Here is a 20,114-nt window from a genome sequence, read left to right on the forward strand (position 1 = left end):
GCATAGCTGCTCCATCCATATGTGGAGATACCTTTTTGAAGAAAGATGAGATTTCAAGGCAAGATATAAAACCTTACCAAAGTCATTTGGAATCTCGAGTTTACGTCCATTTGTTTTTAGACGGAATTTGCTGAAGTAAAAGTCTCTGTGTAAATCTGTGGCTGTATTATCACAGTCAATTCAGGTATATAAGTTAATATCTGTTACAAATGTTGGTCCAAACATGCCATATTGACTGAAAACATACCTGTAGGAAATTTCATTCAAGGTATGCAATTATAATTTAGTTTTTTAGTGGTAAGTCAAGCTATGCTCTTCTCTTTCCTTTTCATCCCAATTATAAACAAATTGGCTAAAGGGTAGAGCTGAGGAAGGAGAAGGGGTGAAGAGGAAGAAAGAATCATGTACTTAAGCACCCAGAAAGTTTTAGCTTTGATTCATTTTTGGTTGAAACACAGTACAAGTGTTATGTTTAGTTTCCCCTGCTCTAAAATAGCACTGTTAATTTTTTCATTTGATGAATTTTCACACAAGTGCTAATCACACGTTTCTATAAATTATATTAATTTAACTTATTTCCCTAAATGTTGTTCTGCAGTGTGTAGCACGGATGTTCTCAGATTCTTGGCTGTGTAAGCTTGTTGCAGTTGGAAGCAGAACAGAAACATCTGAAAGGCATTATTTGAATTACCGATGCTGGAGCATCTGATCTCACCTTTTACTCTGGTTCCTAAATCACAACTGTTCTTTCCCTTTGTATTTAATCTGTATGTCCTGCCTCCTCCATCTTTGACATTACCCCAAGGTTGTTTTTTTGGAAAAAGCATTGTCATTATACAGTAGAAGTTAAAAAAAAAGAGTAAATTTAGCTAGTCATATTTGACATTTAATAGTTTAGTTTGCAGGAGGGTGACTACTTCAGATTTAAAAGACCATGAAGATCCGTATGATCTGTAATTCTTGTCCCTAAAAAGGAGCACTAGTTTATGAAAAATATAGCTATTATGTTTTTTTTTTTCTTTTCAGAGTATGATTTCATCCATTGTAAATAGCACATATTATGCCAACGTGTCAGCAACCAAGTGCCAGGAGTTTGGGAGATGGTATAAGAAGTACAAGAAGATTAAAGGTAAACTGAACTTTTTGTTTTTAAAGCCTATTTTTAGTTTTTAGGTCAATGAATTGTTGGTTATTTGGAGTTTATGCTAATTTTAGGTATAAATTTTTATTTAATTATGTGTAATTTTTGCAAAGGTAAGATTCTTAATATTTCCATCAGGATATCCTAATTAGCTCACTTAAAAACTAAGATGGTGTTAGAACTAAAGTAAAATTCATAGCATAATGGGTAAAGTTTGTCATTTTCGCAAGAGATGCATGTGAAGGCCAAGACTTTGAGAAATCTTTGAAATGGTTTATTTCAGATAGGCCTGTCTATTTGAAAGGCTCAATCAATAAATCATTTCCATTAACATATTAATGGAAAATTAAAAGCAGTCATTGTAGGTTAAATCAGCACTTATAATTTAAGTACCAATTAACAAATTGGAATGACTGCTTGTTGTGGTATCAGGAAACCTTCGGTTAGAAATGGAGTTTTGATGTGTTTATTTGGTGACAGTTCCAGACCAGTATATAAATTAAAGGGACCCTGCAGTAAAAAGCAGACTTGTGTTCAAATCTCTGTCCTCCATTTGCTAGTGTGTGTTTGAACAAATTTAACTTCACCAAGATTCAGTCTCTTCATCTGAAAATTGAAACAATAAAAAAATAATAATAATAATAAAAAAGAAACAATAAAAGTATCTAAATCACTCACTGTGAGGACTAAATAAATGAATGCTGACATAAAGAAACCTCTTAATAAATAAGAGCTATAATGCTATAATAATAATTAGTAGTAACGGTAGTACTAGCAGTAATGTAAGAAATGTAGAATTGTATCTGAAAATGCAGTCTCTTGTATAATAAATGCCATGCTTATTTAGACCATCCAGCCCTTTAAATATTTTTCCTTTACAAATATGTCAGGGTTGGAAACATTCTAGTGTTCTTACCCAATTTACATGCTTTTCAAATTCAAATGATACCAGCCCCTGAAGGGATTTGGGGGAGTTTTTGGTAACATAATAGCTTGATGTTGGAGGGTCCCTTCCAGTCTATATTTTTGCATGATCATGACATCATCCATCATGCTTTATTATAGGTATTCATAGCCTTGCTGACAGTTAACTACCCCGATCTGAGGTTCAAATGACAATTTCTGGTGGGTAGGCAAAAGTAAAAGATGAATTTATTTGTTTTACTACCTGCTGGTTTCCTCCAGGGAAAGGATATTGAAATAATACATGTTGGTTGTTTAATATTTGGGAGCTCGTTTACAGTTACCTTTTGAGGAAATGAACTTTACAGGCATTGGCAGCACGTCTCTGATTACAAAAGACAGAGAGCATTTTATGCTAAATATCCAAGTTGTAAGGAAAGTCAAGATGTTGAACTACCCAGGAGAAATTAAAGCGCACTGCACATTGAATTAAGATCCATTTCTCTTCAGCATATTCTGAAATTCTCAGAAGCATTTAAATTCCAGTTTGGGCACTTGCTTTATAATATTATTAATATTAACTCTTATACAGGATAAGATGAATAACTCCTTCTCATTCTAAGACATGATTGTGTAGTTCAGAAGGGTTTCTTTTCTCTAAGTGTTGTCACCAAGTTTTTCTTTTAAAATAAAATTGTTGAAGTGTTTGAACATATCCTCTTTGGCTAAAAATCAAAAGAATCATGCAGCTTCAAGGTCATTTGTTAGATCCCATTTACTTGCTGTTAGAAGAGAAAAGGAAGAAAGAGTCCTCTTTTAATAGGCTAGAGTATAATTCCAGATTCAGAAACTCTCCACTGTAGTGTTTTCAGAATTGCCACTACAGACTGTGTGTGTGTGTGAGTGCGTGTGTCTGCTCACACACATGCGCACACACACCAACACTTATATCTCCTCCTTTTTTTCTTAGATTCAATTCTTTAAGCTCTATTTTTTTTTTCAAGATAGTAAATGCACAGTTAAATCTTAAGTGTCATAAAAGCAGACTGAGACCTTGATTTCAATCAGGAGGGTCAAGGATCCACACCTGAAGAGGCTGCCAGACACTGTGTACACATGCTATTCAAAGAGATGGAGCTAGTCATTGCTGTTGAACAGTGTGTGTGTGCATGTGTGTGTGTCAGTAGGAGGAGAAAAGGGAAGGTTAAGGTATGTGTGAAGTAAACACAAGCTGCCGTAAAACAGTTCAAGTGGTGTTGATTCATCAACCAAGGGAGTGGGAGGAAAAACAAAGAATTCGTGGCAGGTATAATGGTGTACAGAAAATAAACACTCAGAGAAGTATATTTTATTAACTTTCGACCCTCAGAGAAAAGGAAGTGTCGGACCTGATATACAGGCACATTTCATCTGATAGAAGCTTTGTGCTATGAATAGATGTCACTGTGGGAGTTCCTATCTAGTAGAATCCACTTCTCACGGGAAAGGAATGATTGTGTTTGTAAAATTTCTGTTTGTGTCCATCCATTTTCAAAATGAGAAAAAGAAGTAATGAGTCTGAAATCTGGAAATTAGTAGATAGCAAAATCAGAATTCTACCTTAGGGCTCTTCCTGAGAACCTGGAAGTCAGAGTTCTGTGTCCTTCCTTGCCCCCCTACCCACTCCTTTCCACCCCCAAATTACCAATTTACATGTATCCTGGCTGATATAATGTATAAAAGAAAATCTCATGCTAACTTACTAATGTCCCAAACTAAATGCAGCTACATTGTTAAATATGTTTCCTATTATCTGCTAATGTCTGTTTTAATAAAACAGTGGGAACTAAATGGTTGCTTCTTAATCAAAACCATGATTTCCTAACATAAGCTATGTGATTCTGTTACAAATTGCCACATATAGATCTCCTAGGTCAAAATTTTTTTCTCTTCTCATAGAAATAAATAAACAGTAAAATAATTATATACTCTGAAAGATCAAAGTAAATATGGCTAAAACCTGGCAAAAATAAAAGTCTACTGAGAGGATTAAAAAAAAAGGGTCAGATTGCAAATTCTATAGTTAATGCTTAAATAAATATGAGAAAAATGAACAATCAATAATTTGATATCATTAAAAACAGATGTAAAAACTATATACAAATGGAATTGTCTGAATTTTGAAGTAAACATTTTAATGTGCATTTTTTGAATTTGTTGTTATTATAGCTAAACTATTTACACTTATTCTATAAAATGTCCTAAGTTAGTTTGGCTTAGCATGTTAACTTTATTTTCCCCAGTGATCACAGCAAAGTACATTCTGTTTACCTTCTTTCTTTAATTTCAAAGACCATCATGGTTGACATAGACATATTTGAGTTAACATTAGTGTTAATTTAGGATGAATGGGGAGAGACTTCGCATACTCTGGTTTTAGGGTCCAGAACTATGAACCTGCTTCCCAGGAATTTTTGATATTGAATAAAATGGACTGGGTAGGGTAGTAGGTTGGTTTAGACAGCATTTTTTATTGCTGTGCATCTTGTACTGTAATTGCTTCTGGCCTAGACTTTGCAGTGTAGAGCTTGTAAGCTCCCAAGTATAAGAAAAAAAAATGTACATACTGTATAAAAGCAGGAAAAAAAAAAGATCAATATTAACAGTTGTTTAATGTATAGGAGTTTTATTGTTGGACACAAGAATAATCCACAGGGACCTGGAAATGTTCATGCTGTTACAAAATTATTTTCAAGAATTCTTAGGATTATGTGAAATTTACCCCATCAATTTTTCTTTCATAAGTTCTACACATTTTAATGAAACACTTATTTTTTTTAAGCCTAACCCTTTTCTATTAACTGTCTAGATGAAAACTTGCCTCATCATTTTTATGAAACTAAGTGGCAATTATATATACAGTACCATCAGAAATTATACTCTGTGGCAATCTACTTTTGCAGGGGATCTTATAGGAATTAAAAAGTACCTTCACAATGAAGGACTCATATATTTTAAATGCTTCCTAATTAAAAATTAATAAAGTTAAAATAATATTATATCTAATGTGTTTTTCATCTGATACCAAAGCAAAATGAGGTGTCATCTTTGGTCAGGCCAATCTCAACTATTTAATATGTCACAAGGATGAAGGGGTCATTGAAAGTTCACACAAATATAGTGGATATTGTAAAATTATTTGTGTCATAAAATAATACCAGTAGAATGAATGGACCTAACCAAACCCCATATTTTGGCCAGAAAGCAAAATTATCCTCATCACTTTTCTTTTCTCAATCATTGCTCAAGAACCCCCTGATTGTTAGTTGTCTTAATTTTATTTATTTGAACTTATTTTGCAAAATATTAAAAGGCTGGGAGAAATGAGGATTTTAAAAACCAGTGTTACTTTTCCAAGCCTGGTTTATTCTAGTAATCAGTATTTTATCTGACCCTGTCTGATCTAGTCTTGCAAGATCAAACGTCCAGGCCAGCAAGCAGACAGTAAACAAAGCCCGTGAAGGGTTTCAGTAAACACAAAGATTAGATGTTGAATGAAAATTAAACTCCTTGAACTAGTCGTCTGTACTAAAGTGGTTAAGTGGGTTGTGATTAAAAGAAATAAGTAATTATGATCATTATAGCTGAAATGATATAATGTTACCACATTTAAAGCACCTCTTGTACCCAAAAATGATTGTGTCATTTACAAAGTGGTGCCTCAGAGTTGAATAGAGAAATCAGTGTCCCCTGACCTGGTTCCATAAGGCAGCCCCTGCTTAGCCATGGTGGTATCGGTGGTCAGGACAATGCCTTTAATCAACTGCCGGTACTTCTCCTTCTGCTGTTGTTTAGCTCTGATGAGGTAAAAGCAACTTTTGTCTACCTAATTTTTCTGGGTCATGAAAGAAATTTGCTTTCAGCTTGGGATCTAAATGAAGGTGTTCGGCAAGGAAATTTGTCCCTCTGCCTGTACTGTACCAACATCAACTCCTTGGCTTTTATGTAAGTCCTTGAACTTATATGAATTTTCTATAAATATTCATGGAAATCAAAACATCGCTTCCATAACCAAGCACTTTCCATCTTACTGGATGAACAGCCTTGTGCTTTTTTACTGTGACAGTCACTGATGTGCATTCATCAATCACTTTAGCTTGTTTGGCCCTCTGATTAGAAGCTTGTTGAAAGTGTCAGCAAGTGGAAGAATGGTGTGCGGAAAATTTCACGGACCCTAAACTCAGGGGTGGGCCAGTTCCTTACTTGGATCTTGAGAAGCTTATTCTGGCTATAACAATAGCTGCTTCTTTGGCCTGAACTTTGTTTGTTCATAAATGTGAATAAATGTTAAAACATAAGACAATCATTTGTCAACAATATGGTTTGTAGATTAAAAGAAACAAACTTGCTATCTGCTTATATTTATGCTTTTTATAATGCCATTTTAAACATATGTTTTAAAAGGATGCAAAGGGAAAAATGATGTTTTTCTCTTACTCATCTATCCATCCATTCATCTATCATATATAATTACTATTTGAAAGAAGTTTAAGACACAGTTCTTGGTTTCAAAAAGCCGGCATCTATAAAGTTTGAGCATCAACTTTATATACCTGTCAGGATTCTAAGTGGGGAACATTACATAGTCCCTCCTTGCAAGACACACAGTTACAGAACTAATTTTAGCTAAATAAATGCTTAGTGAGTGCTTCTACTACAGGCCATTTTTAGTGCTAAAAGCAGTGAGAAATAACCAGAAACACATAAGATGTGATTCCTACTTCTTGTTGGGTTGCTGTCAACCTAACAGGGGAGGCAGCCCTCTATCTGGCAAATATATGGCAGTGGTATAAACTTATGCCATGGTAGCACAGAGAATGGGCCATAAGTTTTACCTGATAAGTCTTAGGTTGGAGAGGAAGGTAATTTAAAAAATATCCCTTTTAGTTATACCTGAAGGACAGTAGAGTTTTGCAAGGAGAGAAAAAGAAGGAAGAGCACTTCAGGCAACTGCAAGTTCATAGGTATATGAACATAGGTATAGATGCAGAGGTGCAAAAGAGCAAGAATATTTAGAAAATTATGGGTGGTAGTCTGGTATGTCTAGAATGACTGGACATTTATCACGACACTATCATGTAAGAGATGCCCAGAATGGCTAACGTTTTGACTGGTGAAAAGGAAAAGATAGAGCATGGGTAGGTGCAGGGTTGATGATAGCATCAAACAAATTGCCAGATAGCATCTGGCAAACGAGCAGAGATTTTTGGGGGGATCTAGCTGTGGGTAATGTTTGTATTATAATAATGAACAATAAGGTTACCTTGGGGAACTCCAAAAGTTCAGTTGAGATGTATTGAGAATCAGTGAAAGGTTTTCAGTAGGGAGTGATATGATGAAAATGGTGGTTTAAAAAAGAAATTTCACTAGAAGTCCTCTAAAACTACATGTGGGGGAGAGTGTGTATGGCAGGACGAGAGGCAGGTGGCAGCGATAAGGGATGTGCACCTGGGAGGAAATAGACAAAGTGGAATGTATTGCAGTCATCTATGCAAGTAAAGATAGGGAAGTGAGGCCTTGGCTTTTGGTGGCAGCAGGGAAAAAGAGAGAAGTGACCAACGCAATATGTGTGTGGGAAAGAGAAAAAGAAATCAAAGTAGAATCCAGGGTTTTGAGCTTACATGGCTCTTTATGGTTTTGACAGAAGTGGGACAATATAAATTGATCTATTGCTTACACTTCATTGGGAGTTGGTGACCTAGGTAGAGATACCCATTGGGCCATTCGAGATAGAGAACCAGCTGACCCATGGACAGGACTAGAGGATACATTTGGGAGCCACTGTTTTTGGCATGATAGTTCAAAATGCCACCAAAAGAGCATTCTCTATAATAGAGGATAAGAACAGGGTGGGATTGAAAGCTTTGAGAGAAAAAGGGCCATGAGTTAAGAATGTGATGAGGGAGAAAGTGAAATTTCATGGAAGCCAAGGCAAGGTAGCAATTTTACTAGCAGAGAAATATTATCAAGGGTGCCAGGGAGGGGAGAAGGAGAAGAGGTATTTGGAGGTTCTTAGCTTTGCCAAAAGGGGACCATAATGACAGTGGAGGGAGCTGTTTCTTTGTAGTGTGACAACAGAGGGAACGTATGTGCATCTAAGGACGGGAAGGGGGCATGGAACTGAGGCTACCAGGTACTGGCTTAGTAAGGAGAGAATATCAACGCAGTTAACTGCAGCATTAGGAATGAGTTTATTTTATTTTATTTTTTTAATTAGGAATGAGTTTAACACCACTCCCCACCCCATCTCCCGTACTCAGGAGAAAGAGAATGGAGCCAGTGGAGGCAAGGGTTCTGGAGAGGAAGAAGGGTGATGAGCAAGAGTTCACAAATTAGGAAAGGATGGGGTCTAAGGCACAGATGATGCTTTGCCTTTGAAGGAAAAAGAAATAGGCATGTCTTCTTTAGAACCTGGAGGAAAGGAAAGGAGATGGACAAGGAGATGGGTTTTGGAGACGGCGGAAGGGGTAAACAATTGAGGTATCTTATACCAGAGGGGACTATTGTGATTATCTAGCAGTAAAAGAGAGAATGGCTGGGATGGGGAATGGGGATTGGTGAGGAGAAAGCCTGAAATAGGTTATGGACTGACCGTATTTGGGCAACAGTGGGAGCATAGGGAGCCGAAGGATGTGACATAGTTAGGGGTTTCCAGTGGTTCTGGTCTCTAATTCATACCGTTTTCTTACGATGTACGTTAGAGTTCTCAGAGTTTCAGATTTCCATTTGTCCTGCCCAGAAACAAAATTAGAAACTCAAAAACAAAGAGATCTGGTGGTGCCTGATGAAGAATCTACAGAGCTGTAAAATGAATTTTTTTGTATGTAGATCAGGAATTGTGCAGCTTATTAAAAATCTGATATGATTATGGTGACACCTTATTTTGTGAAAAATCGATGGATTCGAATCAGAGAATTCTCTTGCTTTCTTGATCAATTAAATAAAAATTTATTTGGCTGTTGGGTTTTTTGTTTGTTTTTGATGATTACACAGTTAAAAGCTGAAATGCAGTTAAATTCACAAGCTGATCAAAGCTAAGTACAAGTGCCATGCTAGGATTAACATGATAATTGCCTTGCTAGACATTGTTGAACTAGCCATTCACCTGACTGATGATAGGACTTCATTCATTTCACCTTTTGCTGAATTTGAGATTATCTGATTTAGGAATCCTGAACTCCCAAGAGATGAATCTAGACCCATATAGAATGTAAGTCAGGCGATGAGTTCTAACATTGGGCCTTTTAAGCTGTCACCTATAAGTTCCATGTTCTGTAGTAACTTTGACTTATTTATTTATTTTTATTTTTTCATGAGAGACACACAGAGAGAGGCAGAGACAGGCTGCAGGAGAAGCAGGCTCCCTGTGGGGAGCCCAATGCGGAACTTGATCCCAGGACCCTGGGATCACACCCTGAGCCGAAAGCAGACACTCAACCACTGAGATACCCAGGCGTCCCAACCTTTTTTTTTTTTTTTTTAAGATTTATTTATTTATTTGAGAGTGAGAGAGCATGGGGAGGGGGTGCAGAGGGAGAGGGACAGTCTCAAGCAGACTGCCCACTGAGTGTAGGGCCCACATGGGGCTCCATTCCACGACCCTGAGATCATGACCTGAGCTGGAACCAACAGCTGGACATTTCACCAGCTCAGCCTCCTTGGCACCCCTTACTTACTTTTGAATAATCCCCCTACTAGACTGAAAGTTTTTTAAAAGAACATCTCAGGGGCACATCCATTTTGTCCCCTATTCAGACCTCTATGAATTTGGAACATTGCAGGTAGTTATTTTAGTAAATATAATAGAACTGAATTGAGTTGATGAACTCATTTGAACATATGCATTTTAAGCACTTTTATTTTTGCACATGTGATATTGTGGCTAATCTTATTTGCTATCATGTCTCAATTGAGAGAAAAAAGACAATCTTTGTCTGTTTAATTCATATTACAAATGTCCTTAGCAAATTAGTAAGGGTTATAATCATTCTTTTTTTTCTACTAATTAGTTATCGAGCTAAAGATTTAGCAATAATCAATTCCACTGAAAGAGACAGTAACACCTTTGTTAAGTAAAAATTAGGCAACATATATGTAGCCTACAAAAAGCATCCCTTTGAGGTTTTTCCAGCTAGTTTATTGAATATTTTCCTTAAAATAATGGCCTGAAACATTGAAGTCCTATAAAACCAGAGAGAATGGGCAATGGAAAAGAAAGAATTGTGTGTTTATTGTTTCTTTGATTAACTTTTCTTTAATAGGTTGAATTAAAGAATTAATACACATAGAATCCTACCTGGCAAAGTTAGAATGCTCCTAAATAATAATGTTAAGTTTCTGAAATGCTATTTTTTTTTCTATTTTGCTGAACTCACCTCTGAAATTATAGTTTCAGATTAAAATAAAGCATGAAAAATAAAAGATAAAGTAAGGAATACAAGTAAAGATATTATTAGATATAATTTGCTTTAGCCTGTACCTAAAGTTACAGGAATACTTGAAATGGTCAATGTTATCAAACTACGATAAAGTGTTGTTTGAAACCAAAAGGGACAGTATTGTTCAGATGGGGAGAGTTGAGATTATATTAAGGGTAGAGGTGGATAACACTCACTTTTTCCATGGAACATAATAGGTCCTATGAGCTTTTTTTGTGAAAGCACAGAGGTATCCAGCTTCAAGTGCTATATGGTAGATATATATGTTTTTGTGGATCTTATATGATGGAAAAAGGAAGTTGATAATAAGGGGAAAATACACCTAAGAAAACCAGTCATATGGTATTATCACAGTGCCGGCTGGTACACTTCGCTTATGGGGCTGGAAGCATTTTCCTTCCAAGCCTTGTTTTATTAGGAGTTAACAAGTTGGCTCTGAATATCTTGCTCTAGGCAGAGACTTTGCAAGCAAGTTCTCAACCCAGAGACAGATTCTCTTTAACAAATTTAGAGAAAAACAAATCTTTAACTTTCGTAGTCCTAAAAGACTTAGCTTTTTGTTTTTTTTTTTCCCTTTTGCCCTTCAGCCCTTTCAGACTCCTAATATTTTTCTTTAATTATATTTAGTGAGCTCTTCTGGTAAGAGTTGTTTTTTTTTTTTTTAATGGTGTGGGATTTATATTTGATATATATGTAATATTAGCTTTAGCTCTTAAATCATGTCTGTGTTAACAGAAAATGGATTTTATATAACAAATTGACTTTGTACCTTAATTATTGACTAGGACAGAATAAATCAGAAATATTTTCAGTGATTGGGCATATTAAGTGTTAGCATATGCGATGCTGTTATGATTTGTCAGTGAGGTTAGTGTTATGATACCTTTTTAAAAGAATTTAACTCAGGGAAATGCTGTGGGTGGACAGTATGTTGTTTAGTAATAATATGTAACCTAGTTCAGAGAGAAGAGTTAAAGTAAATATCAGGTTGAACCATATGAAATTGTCATTTTTGTAGATTAAAGTTATGTAACCCTAATTTCATATAGTTTAATCATATAGGAATTTATACTTATTACCTTATGATGTGACTGTACATACCCCTTTTTGTTTCCTATTGTTTACATGTTTCAAAGAAACACTTCATATTTATAGAATTTGTGGAGTACCTGCCAGAGTTCTCCATTGTGTGATTCATGTCTTTAATCAGTCAGGTGGGAGTCTATGCTGATGACACTCATTTTGGGACATCGCTTTTTGGGTGCAAGAAAAGTAGAAGAATGGGGGCGATTCATGAAAATAAACGTAATGAGTGTGAATTTGTATTATACATGACTATAATAAATTGCTAATAATCAACAGAATTGGGATGAAAGGAACTATGTTTTATCATCAAATAGAAATGCATTTTATTTTGTTTTATTTTAAGATTTATTTATTTATTCATGAGAGACATAGAAAGAGGCAGAGACAAAAATAGAGGGGGAAGGGAAAAGCAGGATCCCCACGGGGACTGTGATGCAGATCTTGATTCCAGGACCTTGAGATCATGACTTAAGCCAAAGGCAGATGCTCAACTGCTGAGCAACCCAGGTTGCCCTCAAAATGCATTTTAAATTATAGGCTGATATTACAGGCCCATCTATGTGTAGCAAACAGTTAAACTGTCTGAAGCAAATCAGAGTGGAGTATTTTTTTTTTTTTTTAAGATTTTATTTATTTGTTCGTGAGAGACACAGAGGGAGAAGCAGGCTCCATGCAGGGAGCCCAGCGTGGGACTCGATCCCGGGTCTCCAGGATCACGCCCTGGGCTGAAGGCGGCACTAAACCGCTGAGCCACCCAGACTGCCCAGAGTGGAGTATTTTATTTATTTTTTAATATTTTATTTATTTATTCATGATAGAAAGAGAGAAGCAGAGACACAGGCAAAGGGAGAAGCAGGCTCCATGGTGGGAGCCCGACACAGGACTCGATCCCAGGACTCCAGGATCATGCCCTGGGCCAAAGGCAGGTGCTAAACCACTGAGCCACCCAGGGATCCCCGAGTGGAGTATTTTAAGCTAATACTCTTCAGTACTGTATCTCTAGGGGTTGGGATCATTTCTGGCACATAATAGTTGATTAATAAGTTGCCATAGGAATTAAAACAATAAACAAATGTGAAGAATCCTGCTTTAGTGATTAGCCACTTCCATTGTTGAGGAATCATTGATTTCATCACTTTTTAGAACTGACCAGCTTTTTCAATCTATCATATCAGAAAAGTTTACAAGGCATATGGTGGAGGCATCAGGTTGCACCCTCCCCGTTCAGATAACCCATCTGTCTTCATGTCACCGAGGGGTGCACATGTGTCATGCACGCATGCACATAAAATAGAAGGCAGGACTTTTCTGTAGGAGAGTAGTAGATTAGTCCTGACTCAAATACTAAAATTAATAATAACCACATTCCCTAAATTGAACATTTTAGCCTTTTTGGAATAAAGGCTATAAGGTCCTAAAAATGTAGGTTTAAATGTGATTTTTTCTTTAATAGGTATGTGACATTATTTTTTTCTGAGCTTCTGCTTCTTCAATAAAGTGGCCATAATAAAATCTATGTCTTACTATTTTGAGAGTTCAATGACAATGATATGGGCAGGGTTTAGCTCCATGTCTCAACTACAGTATAAATGGCAGGGCTTCATGTTAACCAGAAATGCCAATATGTTTTAAAAGAGGTATATGAGCAAGACAGTTATGAGAATTTCTGCACTTACAAAAAGCATTTTTCTCTAAAGAAGATCCATTAAGTATTTGTGACATATGTGTAGGCCCTGAAAAGTTAACTTTGGGAAATGGAGAGAAAGAGAAAAAAACTAGTTTTTACTGGTCATGCGGTTTATTTATTATGCTTATGATGCTTAGTGCCAGCAGCCCTAATCAATTCGAATATTCCTAAATATTTATCTACATTTGGACAACTATTTGACCTTGAACAAATTATCTGATTTCTCTGGTAGCAGATGGGATCATTGTCTTTAACATTGGGCTCCCAAGTTTTTGGGGCTAAGGGTTGGGGAGCAAGGAATTCAGGAGAAGATCTGAAAATCCAAGGCAATGATATCACGAATATCTTTTTGTCTATCCTCGAAGGTTTGGGTACCCATTCGAAATTACCAGTTTGATTGGCAACTTTCCTAAGAGTGCCAGAGGCAAACCTGTATCATACCTTTGTGGAATCACTTCCAGAGTATTTTTTGAGTTGAAGGAGTCACACAGAGAAACTCTGCTATCTTCTCCTCCCCGGCTTTGGCTTATATTCTCTTATCCAGGGTTTCCAAGAGAGGTTCTAGGGAATACTAGAGTGTTATCTTATTAAGGAATCCATTAGCACTCATTCATGCTAATCCATTTACATTTGCATAAGCATCTTAATGGTTTAAGGAAAAATCCAGGCCAGAAATTCCAGAAATTTCTTATTGCAAAGCCTTTTACCCAATTCATTGCTCTCCACAGCTTTCTAAGTATGGACAGACCCTAGGGCTTATTTCACAAAAGCAACTGTGTTAAGGTTTGCATTAAAACACTAGGTTTATAGTCTTGGAAAATTTGTCAGTCTTTTAAGCGTATTGCTAGATAAACCTGCAAGAACAATATTACATCTACTGTGAGTGTCCCTACATAAACTATTATTTTTGTTGCAGTGGGGAGTTTTGCAAAGAGAGATGTCTTAGGAAAGTCTTAAATTCTTGACAAAGAATCAAGAAGCAGAAGTAGATATTTTGAGAAAGGAAATTGTTTTTGAAAATCCAAGCAGCAATACTCTTTAATAAAGATACTATTAAAAGTATCTTGGAAGGTTGCTTTAAAACCAATTTACAGTCCTCCCTGTTTTACAGGTAATTCCAAAATCACCCAGGAGGTTAGGACCTCAGCCCTTAAAAGTCCTAGTTGGCTCTTTCTACCTACCCTATGCCATCTTACTGCGATTGGCGGGCATCTGATGTGTGCCAATTAGACACTTCTCCTTTTGCACTTAAATTCTCCTCAGAAAGTATATTTTGGGGCATTGGAGCATATTTTGAGTACTGAAATTTTAGTAGGTTTATTTTACATAGCATCTACAGCATAATAAAAACACATAATAAAAACAATGAAATCCAATTGAGAAAAGCATTAAAGAGGAAAAATTATGTTTTTGTTTTTTTTTTAAGTGTGGACATTTTGATGCCTACTCCTTCTTTCCCTGGGAAATAAAAATAAGACATTAAACATTTGTTTTTTTAAAAAAATGTAGGATATCTCCCTTGGTTTTTTTGGTTGATATAAATGTATACACTTAAAGCTTATTTTATTCCTTAAGGGATTTTTGTTTCTATTTTTATTCATAATAACTTTTGAAACTTAAAGCTGGATTTGTGTGACATTTTTATAAATTTAATTTCAAGAGTTGTGAGATTATATCATTTTATTTCACATCTATTCTGTGTCTTAATTTGAAGGTCGGAATGTGAACAACTAAGTCTCATTTGGAGAAACTGAATAACAACATATCCCTGTATATACCATGAGGCATGTGATTCTATATTGATAATGAGTTCTTTGAAAGTATAGGATTTATTTTTAAAAGTGATATGATGTAACATGGCATAGTTACTTGAAAAAAGAAAAAGATTGCAGTTCTTTAGGTGACCTTTGAGAGAAATAGCAGACATTTGTCAGAGTGTCTTAATCAGGAAGTTTTGAAACGGGGAAGCCTATTCTGTTAATCATAATTATACAGATATTTTCTGAAATTTATAATAGCGCTTTGACAAAGATCTTTCACATAGATACTAATCATCTAGCCTTTACTCATACAATTCTGAGATAATAATATTTTCCCTAGGGTAAGACTGAGGTTTAGAGGATCTCCAACTTGCCCAAGGAGGCCTCACGACTAATAAGAGGTACAATGCAGATTCGAGTACTGTTTTCTAGTATCAGATCCAATCAATGCTCCTTCACTATAATGTGATCATCAACAAAAACTAAAAATTTATCACATACGTTTTTAAATGCTTTTACATGTATAACATAGTGAATGTTAAGATTAGAGAAAAACAGCAGACAACTGGCTTTGACAGTTAATGTGTCTGATAATAGTCTCAAAAGACAACAATGTAAGAGGGTCTGGGTGGTTCAGTTGATTGAGTGCCTGACTCTGGATTTCAGCTCAGGGGCCTGATCTCAGGTTTGTGAAATCCAGCCCCACATTGGGTTCATGCTCACTCAGCAGGAAGTCTGCTTGACAGTCCCCCTCAGCTCCTCTTTCTGCTTGTGTACATGTATATGTGAGCAAGTGTTCGCACGTGCGCTCTCTCTCTTTCTCTCTATTACATAAATAAATCTTAAAAACAACAACATAAAAGCAAAGAAAATATAGAACAGTGATTCTCAAACTTTAGTGTACATAAAAAGTACCTGATAGCTATCTGTAGAATTTCAAAAGACAATCAATAAAAACAAAGATGATGCTCAAACTTTAGTGTACATCAGAATCATTGGAATTTTAGTGTACATAAGAACTCTAAGGGGGGCACCTGCGTGGCTCAGTCGGTTAAGTGTCTGCTTTCAGCTCAGGTCATGATCCCAGGGCCCTGGGATCCAGCCCCGCATAGGGCTCCCTGCTCCGTGGGGAGTCTGCTTCTCCTGCTCCCTGCTGCTCCTGCTTGTGTTCTTTCTCTCTGTCAAATAAAGAAATAAAATCTTTAACAAAAATAAGAAAGAAAGAACTCTAAGACATTCTGATTTGGAGCTAATGAACTTATGTTTCTAATAGTCTTACAGGTGATAGGAATTTTGATGGTTCAAGGACTGTACTCTATCTGACATAGCACAGACCTGAAATGTACAATATGCATATAAGTATATAGCAGGAATTTGTGATAATTAAGATAAATACTTGACTTCCTGGATGTACTATAAAATTGCCTGAAATAAAATGAGATTTTTGCACCAAATATCTTTTAATTATATGCAGATTAATCCCTGGGGAGGAGTGTGACTTTCTTGTCTATGAACAACCAACCGTAACCAGCAATCATGGCCACTAAATAGCTAATGGTCATAGGGTGCTCTGTGAACTCACAAAGGCTTTAGGAGCCCCCTGCAATTCTAAAGCAGGGGTACAAAGGCCTCTCTTACTTTAGAGTTAAATACAATCTCAGAAGCTCAGAGAGTGGTTAAATAATAGTTTCCCATTTCCTGAAGTTTTCACTCATTCCCGGAAAGTTCAGAGGAATCTGTAAGATAGCCTGGACCTCTTGAGTTTCTCAGAAACATGAGTAGACTCCAGATCTGAACTCACCTGCAAGTCCCCTGGACTAAGACCCTTTCCCAGACGTTAGAAAAGCTACAGAAAGCCTCAGCTACTAGGCATAAAAATATTTCAGCCCCAGTTGTCCTGATGGTTCCTCAAACCACATCCCATTTGGAAACTTGAACTTGAAGCTGGAGACATCATTCCTTCCCAACCCCACAAGTCGCCTTCAGGACTTTATCAACAGTAGAATCAAATTCATTGTGAATTAAATTGTAGCTCTGATTCAAAGCCCTGGAAATTGTGTTTTTTATGTCTCTTTGATAAGTAAGCATTTTGGCTTTATTAAGATTTTTTTGGTTGTGAATATGACCATTGCTTTCATCATTAGAGGTAGGGCTACCATATATTCTTCACTTTTTCCAGGATTTCTTTTTCATGGCTGAATATTGCTGGATTCTCAGAGTCAAGGTGTGGTCTTTGGATTTGATTTAGTTTAAGACAGACTTACTATTACGTTTTTTGTTAGAGTGAAAAAGCAAAACACAATATCAGGCACTACTGTTAGGTCTACATTTCAGCCATTTTGATCACTTTCAAATGAATTTACAAAGAAAGAAAGAGAAGTAGGAAGGGGAGAAAGAAGGAAAGAAAGAAAAGAAAAATAATGAACATAGAAGCTCAATTTTTAGACGGAGTCTAGTACACTGTTATGCTTCTCTCTTTTTTAAAAGCATTTGTCTTTTACCTGCTGTGACTTTGGAGTCTAAACTATTATTCTGATATCTTTATGAGAGTGGTAGCAGAAAAAAAAAATGAAAAAGATTTTCAAGTTTGGCAAAATCTGTTCAAATTGTTACTGAAACCATGTACTGCTTTGGTTGGTGGAAATGCAGCCTATTGATGAGCATTTGATTTTTAGGCATTCTTAAAAAGTCAGGATGATGATTTTTTTCTTTCTTTCTTCATTTTTAGGAAGTCAAGAATTTGACTTTTATTGGTAGAGCTGTCAGGCACTGAAAAACAGTGACAAAGAATCTTCATATCTTCATTTGACCAAACTATAGTCAGGCTTCTAAATTTTCTCCATGGTTCATCTCTGCACTTCTTGTAAAACTCAGTTTCAGCAAGAACCCTGCTAAGTCAATTTAACTTGAACACCCCCCCCACCCCCCCCCCGTCGCTGCCACCATATCTGATCACCCCTCGATTATCTGATCAGGTTCTTCATCTTCCACCATCCCCCCAGGTGATGTTTGATTACTCTGTCCTGTCTTCAGCAAAGAATCCTGTTAGGTCAGGTAGCCAGATACTCCCCCCACCCGGGGCCCCGATGTTTCCTCTTAATGATTAGTGGAAAATCATACCGACCCCTACCTTGCTCTTTGGCTGTAAATTCCCATGAGTTCATGCTGTATCTGGAGTTGAGTACAATCTCTCCCCCAACCATAAAATCCCATTACAGGGGTCTCTATACCTTTTGCAATGGTCCCGGATAAGGTCTGCCTTAACCATCTTTAAAGAATATTGTTGAATATTTTCTTCTTTAACAAATTAAGAGATATCTTTAGTCCTATACACAGTATCTGGTTTTCAGATATGTTTTGTTTGTGGTGTTTGTTGTGTTTTGCAAATGGAATTAGTTGCCAATACTTGAAAAACTGGTACTATCATATAATAATCCAGATTTTCCATTTTCTTGAAAAAACATCTGAAGAAATGACAATATGAGAAAGAAACAGCCTGGCCGAGGCAAGGTAGTGGCTGCTTCTTTTGGGCTGGCAGGCTTTCTCTTACTCTCCTATCTCTTCAGCTGGTTTTGCTGGCTTTTGCTCTCTTCCTAGAGGTGTGGCATTTGCCTTTGCAATTCCTTCATTATGGCTTTCTAAGTAGTTAGTACTTCTTGGTGTTATTATATGTTCTTAAGGATACTTCCACAGCCCCTATTTTTAAGTATATGAATTTATTTTTTTTTATTTTTTTTTAAAGATTTTATTTATTTATTCATGATAGCCACACAGAGAGAGACAGAGAGGCAGAGACACAGGCAGAGGGAGAAGCAGGCTCCATGCAGGGAGCCCGACATGGGATTCGATCCCAGGTCTCCAGGATCGCGCCCCGGGCCAAAGGCAGGCGCCAAACCGCTGTGCCACCCAGGGATCCCTAAGTATATGAATTTATAAGGGTCTGAGAACTAAGAACATACTATGTATAAATCTTAAAGGAATATGGAGTGACGTTATTCTGATTCTTATTGCACCAATTCATATAGGTTTCTTGGAGCTCTGACGTTAATGCTTAATTGTGTGAAAAATTATGACTAGATCTATGAATAGAAATCTTTATTAATGATGTGATTTAGATACATTTCTTTTTTTAAAGATTTATTTGGGGGGCAGGGGAGAAAGAGACTCCCCGGTGAGCAGGGAGCCCGATGCAGGGCTCGATCCCAGGACCCTGAGATCATGACCTGAGCTGAAGGCAGATACTTAACCGATTGAGCCACCCAGGTGCCCTATTTCAAGGAAGTATTTCAAGGAAATGATTCACTCAAAGTATAATAAAACCACTGAAAAATGAAAATACCAACATTTTGGAAAATTAGCTTTCAATCAAAGGATGCGTGCTATAAAAAGATGGTTCTATATTTTTTTAAGTAGAAAAAGAAATGGATAAAACTTTTATGTCTTAAGTGTTTGAATATGCTTTTATTTTGGCTGAATTAAAAAGGAATTAAACAAATAAAAGTGGACCAAGTGTCTAGTAAGTGCCAAGTATTCCTATCTATAAAGTACAACTTTACTCCAGATGCAGCATGCAGCTCCTCTACTTCTCTCAGTCGGGGAGTCATAATAGTCATTCCTGTTGTATTGAAACTGTGTTATGTAGCCTTTTGAAGGCTCTCCATTTGCTTGGTGTGATTGTAAGATTGTATACCTTAAATTTGATTAATACAATGACTGAAAAATGTTTGCATTGAGAGGATAAGATTAAAATAATTTGCTCTCCTTGAACCTTGTAAAAGAAAGGTAAATACAACTAAATGAATTACATTGAAAGGATTAAGTTAGAAATTGAGCCTTTCAAGAAATCTGAGGTAAACTTATTTGGGGGTTCATGGGAAAGTTAAGCATTCATTTTGTTTTCTAAGCAAAGCAGAAATACTAGATATGTTTGAATATAAAGTGATCCCAGGACACTAATGTTTATCTATTTTCCCAGTGAGAAATATATAAAACTATAAGACATATGGATAAAATGGTCAAATATTTACTTACATTTTAATTAACAATGAATTAACTTCCAT

The 20,114-nt window shown here is 36.3% G+C and overlaps 1 protein-coding gene across 6 annotated transcripts in view; it reads left to right on the forward strand.

The window, feature by feature from the left end:
* The window catches only part of SATB2 (SATB homeobox 2), a 289,211-nt gene that overhangs the window by 191,617 nt on the left and 77,480 nt on the right, over positions 1–20,114 (forward strand). For all 6 annotated transcript variants that reach the window (XM_077885433.1, XM_077885436.1, XM_077885434.1 and 3 more), the window contains one exon: positions 1,027–1,129. In XM_077885433.1, the coding sequence (XP_077741559.1) occupies positions 1,027–1,129 (103 nt within the window). The remainder of the gene's footprint in view (positions 1–1,026; positions 1,130–20,114) is intronic.

The sequence above is a fragment of the Canis aureus genome, chromosome 36 (genome assembly GCF_053574225.1).
Source record: "Canis aureus isolate CA01 chromosome 36, VMU_Caureus_v.1.0, whole genome shotgun sequence".
In the NCBI taxonomy this organism is placed as follows: domain Eukaryota; kingdom Metazoa; phylum Chordata; class Mammalia; order Carnivora; family Canidae; genus Canis; species Canis aureus.